This window comes from Leopardus geoffroyi, chromosome X, assembly GCF_018350155.1.
Source record: "Leopardus geoffroyi isolate Oge1 chromosome X, O.geoffroyi_Oge1_pat1.0, whole genome shotgun sequence".
NCBI classification, from domain to species: Eukaryota; Metazoa; Chordata; class Mammalia; order Carnivora; family Felidae; genus Leopardus; species Leopardus geoffroyi.
In genome coordinates, this window is record NC_059343.1 from 71,920,683 (window position 1) to 71,941,025 (window position 20,343).

General features: G+C 36.5%; 1 protein-coding gene across 2 annotated transcripts in view; it reads right to left on the bottom strand.

The window, feature by feature from the left end:
* Window positions 1-20,343, bottom strand: part of CHM (CHM Rab escort protein) — a 236,020-nt gene that overhangs the window by 19,377 nt on the left and 196,300 nt on the right. For both annotated transcript variants that reach the window (XM_045472794.1, XM_045472793.1), the window contains one exon: window positions 1,921-2,019. In XM_045472794.1, the coding sequence (XP_045328750.1) occupies window positions 1,921-2,019 (99 nt within the window). The remainder of the gene's footprint in view (window positions 1-1,920; window positions 2,020-20,343) is intronic.

Below are 20,343 nucleotides of genomic sequence, written 5' to 3' on the forward strand. Positions count from 1 at the left end.
TAAACAGAAAGTAGAACTCAAATAAAAAGAAAAAATTAGCTCAAGTAATATTATTCCTTTGGCACACATTTTAAAACAAAATAATTATAATGCTCCAAAGTATAAAGCTTCATATCAACATCAAGTAATTAAAACTTAATAATAATGGTCATTAATCTGTGAAAATAGGTGCTTTTGCTGTAGAGAAGAATGTGCTTTTAACGTACTAAAAGTTGATATTGCTCATAAAGTTTCTTCTCATTTAGGCAGGAAAATGAATTGAGTTCTCTTCTCCAGGTGACTTTGCCTCTTTGACCTGCCATGGCCCAGTGCTCACTTTATCTGGTGATTCATTTTCAATAACTCCAACAGTATTTGTTCTGACATTTTAATTAAAATATGACCACCACCTCATCCTGATGATAAAAAGGGCTATGTGTCAGTGAAAACTAGCTTTTCAGTGCCTCAGTGCACCTGAGGACTCCTCTGAGCATATAGTTCTTTCTAAAGAATTTCAGTCAGGTTCTAAACAATACATTATTTCAAAATGGGATCACTTTAACCATTAAGATTAATGTTTAAAAATCTAAAATGGCTAGAGAGTGCTAAGTAATGAACGTGTAATTTGCCCAGCTTGTTGTTAAAACAACAAGAAAATTAAATGCATTTTAAAAAGTGAGGAGCAATGATACAAGATTCAAATTTAGTGTATTATTTGAGACTACCACACAATGAAATTAAAACAAAAAATTATGAAAAATTTCAGAAAGAGGGAAGAAATTCAGAGTTTTTATAAGCAAAGTAATTAAAGCCAAGGATTAGTCCATGATTCCATATTAGGTTTAGAAATATCATCATGTATCATAAGTTTGCAATCAAATTTTTAACAATAATGAAAACATTTATGAGACTTTCCAGTATATAAAATGTAAATATGAAACAAACTAAATTCCAAACTAAAGTGAAATAAAGTTTCAGATTTCAGGATTTTATTCAGGCAGCTAAAAAAGAAATTAATTATACTGATATTAGTTCCTGAAAATGGAGTTTACTGACGTAAATATAAATGCCCCTCTATGTACTATCTCTGCATTAAGAAAACAAATAAGACACATAGATGAACGTAAAGAAAATACAACAGGTGGGAGTAAATAAATGGTTGCCTGAACAAACATAACATCCAAAGGAAATAAAGATATATGACTCAGCAAGGAAACTGGTCATGATTCAAGTAGACATGCAAATCCTATATAATAAAAATCACCCTCACTTCATATAAATGAATAATATCCATCAGACTACTTTTTGATCATTTACATACAAAATACAGCAAAATTTGCTCCATTCATAGCTATAAGAGCTACCCTATGAGGAGAAAAGTTAAAAAATTTGTGGTTGAAAAACATTTTCCACCATGAATAAATAGCATAGTGGCATATATATTTTGAGAGTTAAATATTTATCGCATCAGTAGCAAGCTACACATTAAAAGACAATTATTAGGAAGGATTTCTACATTTGTCAATTAATATTTTAATATTATATTAGCTTTTTAAAAATGATAACTTTTTCTTATGTGTAATATCTATAAAATTAAGAAAATTAAAAGGAAAAAAATAAAAGTTGTCCATAATTCCATCGAAACTGAGAGATTTACAGGAAGTCTTTTTTTCTATGCATGTGAATATGTACACATATGTGTATTTTTGCACATAATTATACATGTTGTGTGTGAAACGTGTATTTTTCCTTTACCATTATAGAGTGGAATATTTTCCCAGTTTTAGGGAGAGAATGTTTGTTCATGCTACTACAATATGTAAGGACTGTTGCTGAATACATCATATTTCAGTCCAGGTTGCAGAAACCTTCATGAGATATCTAAGAGGGTAAAGTGTTTACGTTACCTTTCTATCATAAATTGTTGATTATTACTCTTACCTATCTCCGTTTCGGTATATGGAGTAAACAATTTCTGCACAACTGGTTCTAAATCTTCTCTTGCTGTTTTAGAAGATGTACAAGTCAAATGAACCAAATCTGTTTTTAAAAAAAAAATAATATTTTGAGTTCCTGCCTACACACATTTCACTGTGTAATACTCATTTTCAAAGCAGTAAGCTGGTGCCACAGGAAATGGAGAGCTGAGCAAGTCATGCCTCCTGCCTTTAAGGAGTTTATAATCTAGTGATGGGAAATATGTAACATAACAATATGCTATATGTGTTAATACCTAATAATGTGTTAACTAATAACTAAGAGCACACTAAGACCCAAGAAGAAGTAACAGTTGATGGTCCAGTTTGTAAAACTAGCAGAGTAGAAAAGCCTAGGAAACCATTTATTCATAGAAAGAGCTTAACTTATCCTTATAACATTCCCAAAGAAGCTGGATAAAGGATTGCTAAGCAAAATAACTATGTAAATAAGACTGAAAATGGAGTATTTATTTACTTACAAAACACAGTTCATATTTTTCGACAGAAAAATTCATTTATACAAACTTTACTGATAAGTTAACATATCATCTATTCATTATAGGGTTCTCTAAGAAACCTTTTGGGGGAACACTATTGGCTTAGAGTGATACATATAGTTGAAAGTCCATAAAATGGCACAAGTTAAAGCAGTATATAGTATTTTCAGAAATTCCAAATCACTTTCCTTTTGCATTTACAGATTCATGGGGCCTGGGCCTCGGAGAAAGTTTGCATTAGAGCACAAAAAAGGCCCTTCATAGAAGTAAAGCACTGTAGCCTAATACATTTAGAATCGCTAAAGGCCAACAACAAACATAAAGGAGGGATAAAAAGTTCTGTATACTGAAAGAAAGGACTAAGGGGATCCCTAAATGGAAGAAATTCTTATGGTCAAGGAAAGAGCTTGGGACAGGATAGAATAGCAGGAAGACTATATTAGATAATGGTGTAAGTACTAAGAAATTTTTTCCCCTAAAACACCAGTAGAAAAATACACCCACTTCTTTTCTGAAAGTTTAGACTAGTAGACTTTTTTTTTTAAACCCCAGGAAGACAGTTCAAAGCTCATCATTGAAGTCAACATCAAAAGTGGGTTCTCATGATTAAAATTCATTCCACATTCAACTATTAAAAAATATATGCAAGCATAAATTGAGGACTCTTAATAACCATGTGAGGTAAAATCAAATGTTTTTTTTTTTTTTTTTAGGTCCACCAAAAAAAGTGATATTCTAAGGTTTCTGTTTTATGTAGGTAATGTTTTTACATGACTTTAACAATGGTTCCCATTGATTCTGGGGTATTCCAGGATGTATGGTACTAATAATTTCAAAAGGTATAATAATCTTTACAACAAAATTATTCCTAATTAACTAAAATTTTTCAAATGCCACATAACTTTGGTGGGAAGGGAATTTAAACTCCCTACGTAATTACTGAATTAAATGGGGTGTAGAACTACAAAGGTAGAAATCCATGATAAAACTCAAGAGAAACTGTCCTGTGTCATAAAATACCAATATCCAGGCCAAAGTTCTCAATTTTCCAGTTCTTTCCTATCCAATAAATGTGTACTAGGGAGAAAGCAGATGAACATAAATATAAATAAAAAATATATTTGAATATCTTAATGGTAAACTACTGGTTCTGTTAAACAGGATATCTAAAGGAAATATATACTGGAATAATTACATCCTTACATTTCCTAACAATTATCAGAGTTCAGGGAGTGCTAGCAAAAATTTCTAATAGTCAAGTCAGATTATCATCTTGCACTTAATGAGTTTTATAGCAATTCTTAGAAATACTAAAGACATTATGACCTGGGTTATAATATCTGAAATTGATTCTGATTAGATGCTAATTATTAACTGAGCTACAAATTTAAAGTGTAAACAATTATTTTTTTCTCCCTACAACTTCCTAATTTTTGTTACCTACACTACTTCCTTGTATAGGTTACTCTGAATTTACTGTGCCTCTTCAAATCTGAGAGATTGTTGGTTGTGTTTTTTAAAATACAGATTATTTTTTGGGGCGCCTGGGTGGCGCAGTTGGTTAAGCGTCCGACTTCAGCCAGGTCACGATCTCGCGGTCCGTGAGTTCGAGCCCCGCGTCAGGCTCTGGGCTGATGGCTCGGAGCCTGGAGCCTGTTTCCGATTCTGTGTCTCCCTCTCTCTCTGCCCCTCCCCCGTTCATGCTCTGTCTCTCTCTGTCCCAAAAATAAATAAAAACGTTGAAAAAAAAATTAAAAAAAAAAAAAAAGTTATTCTTAAAATACAGATTATTTTCAAAAATGGTTTATTAATCTTCATAACTTTCATAAGTCCTTTGCAAGGACAAGTTTGAGAGCCAGCTTTTCTTTTCTGTATCTGTCAAATTTAGCTTTCACTTACATAGGTATTCAATAAATACTTGTGGCAAAAGATAATTTGCTTCCCTGTCATAGGCAGACTAAGTATTCATAGGCTTATATAGACATATATGTGCATAAAAATGTATGTAGACATATACATGCATCGGGAAAATTTTTACTAGTTTATTACATAAAATGGAGGAAATTATCTGATCAACCAGGATAGACAAAAGGAAAGTATCAATAGATAATCCTCCAATTATTTAAATATGCCTGATAAATGCTTTTAGACATATCTATAATATTCTCAATAGAAGTCAAAAGATTATCTAGAATTGACTATACAGCTAAACTGCATAAGTCAGACACTATTCTATGCATGTTAGAAATATTATTTCATTTTACCTGTGCAACAGCCAACTGTTATCCTCATTTTACAGGTGAGAAAACAGGAATAGTGAAGTTAAGCAGATTTCCTAAAGTCATGTCATTAGTAAAAGAAACAGCTGGGACTCAGAGATGGAATTCAAGCCCATGTGGTATGCCTCTAGAGTGCCCACTCTTAGTCCCTAAATGATGGTGGGTAATTGTAATAATCTCCTGTAGAAGGCACAATCACTTAAAGTAGCAGTCTTCTAACTAGAGTGTGTACAAAGATACAAGAGACCTTTTCACAAGTTACAATAATTCTAAGGAACTCAACATTCAGTTGCTCAACCCTGCTTCCTTCCACTTTTATTAAGCAATGCATTTCAATAAATTTATTTTGTGTTTAATAATTCTTTATCAAAATTGTAATATATGTATGATAGTTTAATTTTACACAAATAATATTAATTACTCAATCCAGAAGACATTTAAAAAATACTTAGAACCTTATTGTCCTAGGAAATTTTTAAAAAAAATTTTACTTCCATTTATTTTTTTAAATGACACCATGCTTTCAGTTCTCTAAAACTGAAATCAGAACAATGATGTCTCTTATAATAAGCTGCTGCCCTTTAGTAAGCTTTGGTTTTCGTTCTGAAACACAAAACAACTGGGATTTCTACTCAGTTTGCATGACAATAATAACAAGCACATTTGAAAGTGACAAAGTGACCTAGAACACAATTAGATAACTATCAAAATATTCTGGATATACAAGAAATTGACCTGATTGACAGAACTGCACTACTAGAGGGAGAGAAGAGACCACATCTAGGAAGGTAGGAAGTGCAGACAAATGGATGGCTGGTGCTGTGGAGGGGAGACTCAGTTGTGAAAAAAAGGAAGAGAGAGAGGAATGGACAGAGAAACTCACAAGGAGAATACTGCTCCAAGGCCACTGGCTGGGAAAACAAAAGGGGCTGATTTTCATGAGGTTTTGCAAACAGCAGAGCTCAAAGACTGGAGTTTTAGAGGTTAGCAGGCTTGGCTGGGATAGAGCCCTGAAGGCATTGCCCTACTCCTGGAGAAAAGGCAGGCAAACAACCCCAGGGTAGACAGTGCCAGCTGAGGATCACCTACGGCACATGGGGGAGACACTGTTTGCTTATTTTGGGAGTATATCTGTGAGAGGTAACATTCACAGAGACACCTCTCTGGGAACAAAAAGGCCAGTGGATGCCATTTCCCTCCCCTCCCCTTCATCATAGGCACAGAGACACCTGCTGAGAGTGGCTAACTCAGATAGTCTCCGTTTAGCCTGCTTGCTCCAAATGCCACTCACCTGAGCTCTAGCACAGAGTGACTGCATTTCTCAGTCAAACCTGCATCCCTCCTAGCATGGCAAGACACTGCGTCAGAAGACCAGCACTGGCCCCTGCCACAGCACTTCCCTAAAGTCTGGGGTTTTAAAAGTCAGTAGACTTGGCTGGGAAAGAGCTTAATGTGCACTGCACTGCTCCAGCCAGGCAAGTGACCCAGAGAGAGACAGCATGAAAATGGCACTCTGAAAAATGACATGGACACACAGGAGGAAATTATTTGCTTTTCTGGGAGTGCTTCCCTGAGAGCAGCAGCACAGAGAACCTTCTCTGGGCACAAAGGAGCTGGCTGGTGTCATTTCCCTTCCCTGCCCCTCAGCATAAGCACAGAAACACTTGGAGTAAACAGCACAGCTCTAACCCTGGCTGCCTAATCTGCTTACAAGTCCCACCCCTCCCCCTGTGCTCTGCTGGTACTAGTTTTCCTGGGAGAGTGTGTCTAAGTCCCAGTGCAATGGGTCCCATGCCCAGAAAACCAGCAGATATCCCTACACATACCACGTCTACTGACCAGAGAGTTCAGCAAGGCTTCAGTTCTAGTGGAAGTAGCATCAGATGTCATTTAAGAAGAAAACCAGATCACACTTGTTAAAACTCGATACACTATGGCCAAAGTCCAAACATTCCCCACTGCAAGCATGAAGAGCCTCTGCAGATGACTGACTTGAAAGGTATAGCAGCTGAAACACAGCATCAGAGTGAATGCAGCACACACCAGAGACACTCCTTGAAGGGCCAGGCCTTGGACACTATATGACCTCTTCTTCATGAAGCCATTACTCTCAGATGCAGGAAACATAATAGGGTTTTCTAACACACAGAGGACAGAGACTTAGACAAAATGCCAAGACAGAGGAATTCATCCCCACCAAAAATAACACGAAAAGGTCATAGTCAGGGTTATAATTGAAACAGATATGAGTAAAATACCTAATGAAGACTTTTAAAGCAATAATCATAAGGATATTTTCCGGGCTTGAGAAAAGAATGGAAACTTCAGGGAGGTCATTACCACAGAGATAAAAGAGTTAAAAATCAGTAAGAAGTGAAAAATGCAGTATCTGATACTCAAACAGATTGGATGTAATGACAACAAGGACAGAAGAAGCAACTACATGATAGAATAATGGAAAATAATGAAGCTGAACAAAAGAAAGAAAGAGGAATTATGGATCATGAGAATAGACTAAGGGAACTCAGTGACTCCATCAAATGTAATAACATTTGTATCATAGGAGTCCAAGAAAAAGAAGAGAGACAAAAGGGGGCAGAAGGTTTATTTGAGGAAATAATGCTAAAAATTTCCCTAATCTGGGAAGGAAACAGAGATACAAATCCAACAGACACACAGAACTCCCACTAAAATCAAAAAAAGCAGGTGAACACAAACATATATTGTAGTTAAATTTTCAAAATATGGGGATGAAGAAATCCTAAAAGCAGAAAGGGAAAAGGAATCCCCAACTTAAGAGGAAACAAATAAAGTTAGCAATAGACTCTCCACAGTAACTTGTTAGGTCATAAGGGAGTGGCATGACATATTCAACATACTGAACGGGAAAAATAGGGAGCCAAGAATACTCTATCCAGCAAGACTATGATCCACAGTAGAAGGAAAGAAAAGGAGTTTACCAGACAAATAAGAACTAAAGGAGTTCCTGGCCACTAAACCAACACTATAAAAAATATTGAAGGGGACTCTTTGAGTGGAAAGGAAAGACCAAAAGTGACAAAGAACAGAAAGGAACAGAGAAAATCTCCAGAATACAACAAGTAATAAAATAGCAATAAAGTCATATCTATAAATAATTACTCCAAATATAAATGGACAAAACATTTAAATCAAAAGACACAGTGTTAAAATGGATAAAGAACCATAACCCATATATATGCTGCCTATGAGAGACCCATTTTAGACCTAAAGACACCTGAAGATTGAAAGAGAGAGGACGGAGAAGCATTTCTCATGCAAATGGAGGTCAAAAGAAAGCCAGAGTAGCCATACTTATATCAGACAAACTAGATTTTAAGCCAAAGACTCTTAACAACAGATGAAGAAGGGTGCTATTAGTATAATAAAGGGGACTATCCAATAAGAAGATCTAACAACTATAAATACTTATGCCCCCAACATGAAAGCACCCAAATATATAAACAACTAATAACAAACATAAAATAACTCATTTAAAATAATACAATAATAGTAGGGGACAGTAATACTTCACTTATATCAATGGGCAGATCATCTAAGCAGAAAATCAAAAAGGAAACAATGGCATTGAATGACACACTGGATCAGATGGACTTACCAGATATATTCAAAACATTCCACCCTAAAGCAGCAGACGTTTTTCAAGTGAACATAGGCCATTATCCAGAATAGATCACATACTAGGTCACAAATCAGGCCTCAAAAAGTACAAGATTGAGATCGTACCATGCATATTTTCCAACCGCAATGCTATGAAACTTGAAGTCGACCCCAAGAAAAAATTTGGAAAGACCACAAGTACATGGAGGCTAAACAACATGCTAATAAAGAATGGGTCAACCGGGAAATCAAATAAATTAAAACAAACAAACAAACATGGAAATGGAAACAAATAAAAATGAAAACATTTTGGTTCAAATCTTCGGGATAAAACAAATTGTAAACAGAGGGAAGTATATAGCAACACAGGTCTACCTCAACAAGGAAGAAAAGTCTCAAATACACAAGCTAATATTACACCTAAAGGAGCTACAAAAAGAACAACAAAACGAGCCTAAAGCCAGAAGGAAGGAAATAATAAAGTTTAGAGCAGAAATAAATGATACAGAAATTAAGAAAACAGGGTGCTTGGGTAGCTTATTTGGTTGTGTCTGTCTTTTTAAATTTTTTTTTTTTCAACGTTTATTTATTTTTGGGACAGAGAGAGAGACAGAGCATGAACGGGGGAGGGGCAGAGAGAGAGGGAGACACAGAATCGGAAACAGGCTCCAGGCTCTGAGCCATCAGCCCAGAGCCCGACGCGGGGCTCGAACTCACGGGCCGTGAGATCGTGACCTGGCTGAAGTCGGACGCTTAACCGACTGCGCCACCCAGGCGCCCCTGGTTGTGTCTGTCTTTAGCTCAGGTCATGATCTCACTATTTGTGAGTTTGAGCTCTGTGTCGGGCTCTGTGCTGACAGCTTGGAGCCTGGAGCCTGCTTTGGATTCTGTTGTCCCCCTCTCTCTCTCTGCCCCTCCCTCACTCATGCTCACTCTCTCTCTCTCAAAAATAAATACACATTAAAAAATTAAGAAAAAGAAAACTGATGAATCCCTAGCCAGACTTATCAAAGAGAAAAGAAAAAGGACCAAGATAAGTAAAATCACAAATGAGAGGAAAAATCACAACTGACACTACAGAAATACAAACAATTGTAAGAAAAAATTGTGAAAAATTATACGCCAACAAATTGACAATCTGGGAGAAATGGAGGAGTTCTTAGAAACATATAAACTACCAAAATTGAAACAGGAAATAGAAAACTTGAACAGACCCATAACCAGCAAAGAAATTGAATCAGTAATCAAAAATCTCCCAACAAACAGAAGTCCAAAGCCAGATGACTTTCTAGGGGAATTCTACTAGCCATTTAAAGAAGAATTAATACCTACTCTTATCAAACTATTCCAAAAAAAAAAAAATAGAGAAGGAAGGAAAACTTGCAAATTCTATGATGCCAGCATTACCCTATTCCAAAATGAAAGACTCCACTGAAAAAGATAACTACAGGCCAAAATCCCTGATGAACATGGATGCAAAAATTCTCAACGAAATACTAGCAAATCAAATCCAACAGTACTTAAATTTTTTTAAATATTTATTTTTGAGAAAGAGAGAGAGAGACAGAGAGAGTGAGCGAGCATGAGTGGGGTAGGGACAGAGACACACACACACAGAATTTGAAGCAAGCTCCAGGCTCTGAGCTGTCAGCACAGAACCTGACATGGGGCTCGAACGCTTGAGCCCTGAGATCATGACCTGAGCCGAAGTTGTACATGTAACCAACTGAGCCACCCAGGCACCCCAAATCCAACAGTACTTTAAAAGAAACGCTCACCATGATCAGGTGGGATTTATTCCTGGGCTGCAAGGATGGTTCAATATTCGCAAATTAATCAATGTGATACACCACGTTAATAAAAGAAAGGATGGGGCGCCTGGGTGGCGCAGTCGGTTAAGCGTCGGACTTCAGCCAGGTCACGATCTCGCGGTCCGTGAGTTCGAGCCCCGCGTCGGGCTCTGGGCTGATGGCTCAGAGCCTGGAGCCTGTTTCCGATTCTGTGTCTCCCTCTCTCTCTGCCCCTCCCCCGTTCATGCTCTGTCTCTCTCTGTCCCAAAAATAAATAAATGTTGAAAAAAAAAATTAAAAAAAAAAAAAAAGAAAGGATAAGAACTATATGATTGGGATGCCTAGGTGGCTCAGTTGGTTAAGCATCTGACTTCAGCTCAGGTCATGATTTCACAGTTTGTGAGTTCAAGCTCCATGTCGGGCTCTGTGCTGATAGGCTGGAGCCTGCTTCAGATTCTGTGTCTCCCTCTCTCTCTCTCTCTGCCTATCCCCTTCTTGCACTCTGTCTCTGTTTCTCTCTCAAAAATAAAAAAAAAATAAACATAAAAAAAAGAATTATATGATCTTTTCAATGCATTCAGAAAAATCATTTGACAAAGTACAAACATCTATTCACGATAAAAACCATCAACAAAGTAGGGACAGAAGGAACATACCTCAGCATCATAAAGGCCATACTGGAAAACCCCACAGCTAATATCATCCTCAATGGGGAAAACTGAGAGCTTTTCCTCTACAGTCAGGGATAAGAGAGGGATGTTCACTCTCACCACTGTTATTTAACACAGTCAGCAATCAGACAGTAGAAAGAAATAAAAGGCATTGAAATCTGTAAGGAAGAAGTCAAACTTTCACTATTTGCAGATGACATGATACGCTATATAGAAAACCCAAAATACTTCACCAAATAATTGCTAAAACTGATACACAAATTCAGTAAAGTTGCAGCATACAAAATCAATGTACAGAAATCCGTTGCATTTCTATACACTAATAATGAAACAGCAGAAAGAGAAATGAAGGAATTGATCCCATTTATAATTACACCAAAACCCATAACATATATAGGAATAAACCTAACCAAAGATGGAAATGATCTATATTCTGAAAACTATAAAACACAGATGAAAGAAATTGAAGAGGATACAAAGAAATGGGAAAACATGCCATACTTATGGTTGGGAAGAACCAATATTGATAAAATGCTATACTACCCAAAGCACTCTACACATTCAATGCAATCCCTATCAAAATATCACCAGCATTTTACTCAGAGCTAAAACAAACAATCCTAAAATTTGTATGGACCATAAAAGATCCTGAATAGCCAAAGCAAAATTGAAAACGAAAAGCAAAGCTGGAAGCATCACAATTCCAGACTTTAAATTATATTACAAAGTTGTTGTGATCAAGACAGTGTAGTAGTGGCATAAACATAGATACATAGATCAATGGAACAGAATAGAAAACAGAGGTGAACCCACAACTAAATGTTCCATTCATCTTTGACAAAGCAGGAAAGAATATCCAATGGAAAAAAGACAGTCACTTCAATAAATGGTGTTGCGAAAACTGGACAGCAATATGCAAACAAATGAAAAAGGACCACTTTCTTAGGGCATACACAAAAATAAATTCAAAATGGATGAAAGACCTAAATGTGAGACAGGAAATCATCAAACTCCTGGAGGAGAACACAGGCAGTTACCTTTTTTTTTTTTTTTTTTACATCAGCCATAGCGACTTCTTACTATAAGTCTCCTGAGGCAAGGGAAACAAAAGCAAAAATAAACTGTTGGGACTTCATAAAAATAAAAGAGATTCTCCACAGTGAGGGAAACAATCCACAAAACTAAAAGGCAACCTATGTAAAAATGGGAGAATACATTTACAAATGACATATCTGATAAAGGGTTAGTATCCAAAATCTATAAATAACTTAACCAAACTCAACACCCAAACCACAAATAATCTAGTTAAAAAATGGGAAAAAGACATGAATAAACATTTTTTACAAGGAAGACATTTAGATAGCCAACACACATATAAAAAAGATGCTCAACGTCATTTATCATCAGGGAAATACAAATCAAAACTAAAATGAGATATCACCTCACACTAGTTAGAATGGCTAAAATTACCGACATGGGAAACAGCAGGTGTTAGTGAGACTGTGGAGAAAGGGAACTCTTTTACTCAGTTGGTGGGAATGCAAACTGGTGCATCCAGTGTGGAGTTTCCTCAAAAAGTTAAATATAGAACTACCCTAAGATCCAGCAAATGTACTATTAGGTTATTTACCCAAAGGATACAAAAACACTAATTTGAAGGGACACATGTACCACAAAATTTATAGCAGCATTATCCATGATAGCCAAATTATGGAAATATGTATATGTATATGTATATGTATATGTATATGTATATGTATACATGTATATACATAAAACAATGAAATCTTGCCATTTGCCACAATGTGGATGGAGCTAGGGAGTAATATACTAAGCAAAATCCGTCAGAGAGAGACAAATAACATACAATTTCACTCATGTGGAATTTAAGAAACAAAATAAATGAACATGGGAAAAAAATAGAGGCAAACCAAGCAACAGACTGTTAAGTATAAAGAAAAAATTGATGGCTACTGGAGGCAAGGTTCAGGGACAGATGGGTTAAGTAGGTGATGGATTAAGGAGGGAACTTGTGATGAGCAGTGGGTGTTGTATGTTAAGTTATAAATCACTAAATTCTACACCAGAAACCAATATTGCACTGCAAGTAAGCTAGAATTTAAATAAAAATTTAGTGGAGAAAAAATAAAAGTGACAAAAGTGACAAATATAATGTACAGTAGCTGGATGATATAGTAGATGATGATTGTGTGGGTCTGGTATTCTCTCTGTATCTACTTGGCCAAGTCAGTTTATATATTCAGAAATATATAATCATATCACAAATAAATAACATTCTGTAACATCAGGGGCACCTGGGTGGCTCAGTTAAGCATCCAACATCCTATAGCACCAAATCCCAAAATAACACAGCTGCTACTGATAAAGTATTATATACCAAAAATAGATTTCAAAATGCCTAGGGTATGAATACGTACTATAAAGAGTGGTAAAACTGGATGTATTCAAATGGAAGGGCTATAGAAATTTTATTTTGCTCATTTATAAATGATTTTAAAGAAAAATAAACTCCATATTAGATTCATTTAGAATATGAGTGGAAAATAAAGATGTATGTTCTGAAAGGTGAAGTATATGCGTAAAAAATATGACTTGTTGAGCTTTAGAAAATACAATAGATAAATTTGAAATATTTAACAATCTCAAAAATTCAAATTAGCTGAGGGGAGGGGAATTTTATAGATTTAAAAAAATGTTATATCACTACCTTAAAAAAGATAAAATAACTCAGCTAACCTAAGTTTGCTTAGAAAAGCCCTACATTATTTATTGATAAAATGATTTCCTATCACTGTATTAAAATACCAACTTAAGCAATTTTGACTTCTGTTTATATTGCAATTACAGTAACATATCACTTAATTAGCAGTCTTTTACATACAACCTAGAATCCGGAAGTATACCTGCCGCCCCAAAAAGGGCTTTTCAGCACTCAAGTAGATGTTAAAATGCTCATAGACTAACACAACCGCTTACTCAGAACTTGGTTATATTAATACTACATGCAATTTCAACAACCTTGGCTATCTCGTTTTCTGGCCCTCTGAAAGATTATAAGCCATAAAGAAGGGGGAAGGGAGGGCAGTGGAAAGTACTGTTAGAAAGGACATCCTGACAGCCATGTGAAAACAGCCCAAGGAAGAGATATAAAATGTAGATGTAAGAAATGATAAAACATGACTGTGTAGGGTCATTTAGCACAGGTGAAAATAGGCCCAAACAGCTCGATAGTCCTCAAGGGCCTAGTGAATAGATAGATAGATAGATAGATAGATAAATAAATAAATAAATAAATAAATAAATAAATAGAATAAATAATGCTCATAATATCCCTAAGTGGTAAGAAAAAGGTTAAAATGTTTCATAGATTCAGTACGGAATGAAAACAAATGTATGAAACACTAGAAGGATAATTGTTTAAAAAAAAAAAACATGGTAAAAATTTCAATCTTAAAAGGATACATTTCTGCCATCTGAAGAATGTATTTGGGGCAACTACAGCACACTAGAGGGTGCTTAATAAATGATGTATAACTGACCAGTGTTTACATGCTAATGCATATTTCTAACTGGCTTTCAAATATTTCCTATATAACATCAATTCCACTCTAATGAAAATCCATTTAACAAATTATCTACAGTTTTTTTTATTTTTAACAAAAGGTATTTTTGGTGTCCTTGATAGCATCTCTGCTGGGCATTTCTGGTCTATATGAGCATCAGAAATCTGCTTTTGAAATAGCAAATTATTCTGAAATGAGGGAGAGTCACTAGCTTAGCTCACCAAGATATGTTTCCAGGGATATCCATTCATATTTTAGAACATGCCTCTATGGCTTCTAGAGTTCTAACACTGGTGATTAATTTTAAAGTAAAAACTAGTAAGGGTTCTGGTGCAAGATGGCAACACAGGAAGACCCTGAACTTACCTCCTTTATGGAACACACAAAATTACAGATATTTATAGAGTAATTTCTCCTGAAGAACTGAGGGAGGACTGAACAGCCTCTGCACAACAAAAGGTAGAGAACAGCAAGAGAGAAGGAGACACACAAGGAAGGGTACCCCACTCCCATCCCTGGGGCTGTGAACTGTAGTAGGGAGGGAGAATACTTAAAGACTGGAGCAGATTCCTTTCTTTGGGCACAGGAAAAACAAACAATCAAACAAACAAACAAAACATGGAGTGTTTAGTAGCTAGCATATAAAAGAGCCAGCCCCAGAACTCCACCAAAAGGCAAAGGAGCTTCTGGAACTCTCTGGGTCAGGGGGACTGGAAGATGCCATGGTTTGTGCTTCCTCTCCACCTTAATAAAGAGAATGGGGGTGAAGCCCACGTGCCCTAATCCGCCTGCTGCCCCAGTGAGCATCAGGTCTCCTAGCACACACTAGCCCTGGATGTCCTGGGGCACAGGAAAAAAGCCTCATTTTAAAAATCCAACTAGTACATAAAAAAGCTAGCCCTAGAACTCCCCGAAATGACAAGGGAACTGTTGGAACTCTCTGGGTGGGAGGGGGTGATGAACATGGTCTAAACACCCCTTCCATTTTGAAAGCACAGAGCAATGCATGGTCTAGGTGCCCTAACCAGTATGCTGCCTCATAAGCCCTGGGACCTGAGTCCACACCAGTCCCAACTGTCACACCAAGGCAGCCAACGGGCTGTGCACACTGAGACACCCCTGGTTAGCACTCACTACAGCTCCAGCCTTCACGCCAAGGTGACACAGATACAAAGTACCCTGGAATACTCCAGGCCCACATCATGTCAGCTTTAGATGGCTTGCTAAGGCACCCAAGCATAGAGTGACACAGAACCTCCTGGTTGACATCTGCTTCAGATCCAGCCATACTGCCAGGGTACCCACAGTGAGGAGTACCCTGGAACTCCCAGCTGGTGCCTACATGAGTTCCAGCCACCCTGACAGGGTACTCCTTGTGTGGAGTGCCCCAGAACATACCCACCTGTACCAGCCTCAGGTTCAGTTGCCTGGGTAGGCACTGAGCACACTGGAATACACCAGCCTGTACCCACTTTAGCTGTACCTGTTCTGTCAGGGTGCACTCAGTTAATGAGTCCTGGGACACCACAGTTTGCAACCACTTCAGCTTCAGCTGTTCTGCCAGAGCACACTTTGTATGGAGAGCCCAGGGCACTGGACTGTGCCCACTTTACCTTTAGCTGTCCTGCCAGGGTGCCTTCACCACAGAGAATCTCAAGATACCTAGGAATGCACCCATTTCAGCTTTAGCAGTCCTGCATGGAAAGCCCCAGGACCTCCCAGCCTGCACTCTGCTTCAGCTACAGTTGCACTGCCAGGGCACACACTGTAGAAAGAGCCCAGGGACACCCTGGATAACACCCACATCAGCTTCAGCTATCCTACCAAGACATCCTCTGCATATAGAAACTCAGGACATGCTGGCTTGCACCCATTCTAGCTTAACCTGTCCTGCCAGGCCACTTGCTGCATGGAGGTCTCAGAGTCTGCACTGACCTATGCCTACTTCACTTTAGCTGCCCTACCAGAACAGGCATCAATCCCACTGAGAGACCCAGGACCCCAAGTCTGTAGAGCTACAGCTCCAGCCAGCCAGCAAAAGTAACTAAGCATGCACAGACTACAAAGAGGATGACCATACACAAGACCATTCCTTCAAGTTTAGAAGCAGCTGTTCCACCTAATCCATAGAAACAAAAGCAGAAAATAAACATAATGCAGAGACAAAGGAACATGCTCCAAAAGAAAGAACAAGACAAAACCTAAGAAAAAAAGCAAAATGAAACAGAAATAAGCAATATGCCTCAAAAAGAATTTAAAGTAATGATCATAAAGATGTTCGCCGGGCTGAAAAAAATAGTGCAAGAACTCAGTGAGACCTTTGATAAAGAGAAAGAAAATATAAAAAAGAGCCAATCAGAGTTGAGGAATACAATAAATGAAAAAAAAAAAAACACTACAGGATATCAATAATAGATTAGTGGATACAGAAGAATATACCAATAATCTGGAAGATAAGATAACAGAAAGCAGCAAAGCTAATATCAAATGAAAAAATAACATTTTAAAATGGGATAAATTAAGGATCACTTGGACAACATCAAGTGAACATTCACCTAACAGGGATTTCAGAAGTACATGGCTACCTGCTAGAGGACAAGGAGCTAGAATTCTAGCTGGAGAAAATCAAAGTCTGGAAAGACAAATAAATCTTCCTCCCTCCAATCTTGTAATTGTTATGTAATAAAGATGTTTATTGCTCAAGAAAAAATAAAAACAAAAGAAAAATGTCAAAGGTTAAAAATAAAGGAAAAATTTTAAAGGCACCAAGAGAGAAGTTACATACAAATGAAGTCCTATAAGACTATCAACTGATTTTTCAGCAGAAACTTTGCAAGCCAGAAGGGAGTGGTATGATATATTCAAAGTGCTGAAAAGAAAAAAAAAGAAAACCTACAACCAGTAATACTCTACCTGACAAGATTAACATTTAAATTAAAAGGCGAGGTAAAGAGGTTACCCAGAAACAAAAGACAAAGAAGTTTAGCATGGCTCAACCAGCCTTACAAGAAACATTAAAGTGGAAGCACCTGACTGAATCAGTCGGTAGGGTATATGACTCATAATCTCAGGGTTGAGTTAGAGCCCCAAGTTGGGAGTAGAGATTACAAGAAGAAAGAGAAAGAATGAAAAGAAAGAAAAGAAAAGAAAAGAAAAGAAAAGAAAAGAAAAGAAAAGAAAAGAAAAGAAAATGAAAAAAGAAATGCTAAAGTGATTTAAGTGGAAATAAGATGACCACAATTAGATGCAAGAAAATGATGAATAAAATGATATAAAATATGACAACTGATACATAATACCTGTAGTAAAAAAGTTTTCTTAAAATGTGTTTGAACTTAAATGACTATTAACTTATTATATACTACTATATACTTAGGATGTTATATAGGAATCCCAGGGTAACAACACTCAAAACCTATAACAGACACAAAAATAAACACAAAGAAAGCCAAACATAACACTATAGAAACACATTAATCACAAAGACCATGAGAACAAAAGGAACAGAGAAGAACTAAAACAACAATCACAAAACAATGAACAAAATGGCAATGAGTACATACCTATCAATAATTACCTTAAATGTAAATAGTCTAAATGCTCCAAGCAAAACACACAGGGTGGTGACATGGATAAAAAAAAAAAAAACAAGACCCATCTATATGCTGCCTACAAGAGATTCACCTTAGACCTAAAGAAAAATACAGACTGAAAGTGAAGTGATGGAAAAACAATTACCATGCAAATGGAAGTGAAAGAAAAGCTGGGGTAGGAATACTTATATCAGAGTAAATACTTTAATACAAAGACTAACAAGAGACAAAGAAGGGCATTATATAATAATAAAGGGATCAATTGAACAAGAGGATATAACAATTGTAAGTGTCTATGCACCCAACATAAAGGCACTTAATACATAAAACAAATATTAATGGATATAAAAAGAGAAATAACAGCAGGAGAATTTACCACTCCACTTACATCAATGGATACATTATTTGGGCAGAAAAATTAAAAAAAAGAGAGTGCCTTTGAATGACACACTTAGACCAGATGGCCATATATAAGAACATTCCTTCCAAAAATAAGAGAAAACATGGGGCACCTGGGTGGCTCAGTTGGTTAAGCTTTTGATTCTTGATTTCAGCTCAGGTCATGATATCACTGTTCATGAGTTTGAGCCCCACATCAGGCTCTGTGCTGATAGTGCGGAGCCTGCTTGCTTTCTTTCTCTCAGTCTCTCTTAAAATAAGTAAAAAAAAAAAAAAAAAACTTTAAAAGAAAATCTCTCTCTCTCTCTCAAAACAAAACAAAACAAAAAAAACTTTAAAAGAAAATAACAGAATACACATTCTTTTCAAGTGCACTGGGAACTTCTCCAGAGCAGATAATGTTAGGTCACAAAAGAAGCTTCAATACACAAGAAGACTGAGATCATACCATGCATCTTTTCTGACCACAATGGTATCAAGCTAAAAATCAATCACAAGAAAAAAAAAAAAAAAAGACAAAACTGGAAAAAAACCCAGAAACACATGAAAGCTAAACAACAAGATACTAAAAAACCAATGGGTCAACGGAGAAGTCAAAAATGAAATTAAAAAGTACATGGAGACAAATGAAAATGAAAACAGAAAGGTCCAAAATCTTTGGGACACAGCAAAAGCAGTTTTAAGAGGAGATATATAGCAATAGAAGTCTCCATCAAAAACAAGAAAAAGCTGAAATAAACAATCTAACCTTAAACCTAAAGTAACTAGAAAAGGAATAACAAAGCTCAAGGTGAGCAGAAGGAAGGAAACAATAAAGATTAGAGCAAAATAAATGACATAATAGCAAAAAAAAAAAAAAAAAAAAAGGGAGGGAGGGGAATCAATGAAGCCTAGAGCTGGTTTTTGAAAAGATAAACCCTTACCCAAATTCATCAAGAAAGAAAAAGGATCCAAATAAATAGATCAGAAAAAAAGACCAGTAACAACTTACACCACAGAAATACAAAAAATGGTAAGAGAATACTATGCAAAATTATATGCTAACAAATTGGACAATCTGGAAAAAATGAAAAAATTCCTGAAAACATACAATTTTCCAAAACTGAATCAGCAAGAAATAGGAAATCTGAACAAAATACTAGTAATGAAACTAAAAACATAATAAAAAAAGGTCCAGGACCAGATGGATTCACAGGTGAATTCTATGAAACAATTAAGAAACAGTTAATACCTATTTTCCTTAAAATACTACAAAACAGGGGCGCCTGGGTGGCGCAGTCAGTTGAGCGTCCGACTTCAGCCAGGTCACGATCTCGCGGTCCGTGAGTTCAAGCCCCGCGTCGGGCTCTGGGCTGATGGCTCAGAGCCTGGAGCCTGTTTCCGATTCTGTGTCTCCCTCTCTCTCTGCCCCTCCCCTGTTCATGCTCTGTCTCTCTCTGTCCCAAAAATAAATAAACGTTGAAAAAAAAAAAATTAAAAAAAAAAAAATACTACAAAACATAGAACAGAAAGAAAGCTTCTATGAGGCCAGCATGACCCTAATACCAAAACCAACCAAAGATATCACAAAAAAGAGAAAATTACTGGCTAAGAACCCACATGAACATATATGCAAAAGTCGTCAACAAATATTAGCAAACTGCATTCAATAATACATTAAAAGAATCATGATGATTAGTGGGATTTAATCTGGGGATGCAAGGATGTTTCAATATTCCAAAATCAATCAATGTGATATACTATATCAACAAAACAAAGGATAAAAGTCATATGATTATCTCAATAGATGAAGAAAAAGTATATGACAAAAATATGATATCCATTCATGATGAAAACTCTCAAAAGAGTGGGTTTGGAGGGATCATACTACAACATATTAAAGGTCATATACAAAAAAAACCAGAGCAAACATATTCAATGGTGAAAAACAGAG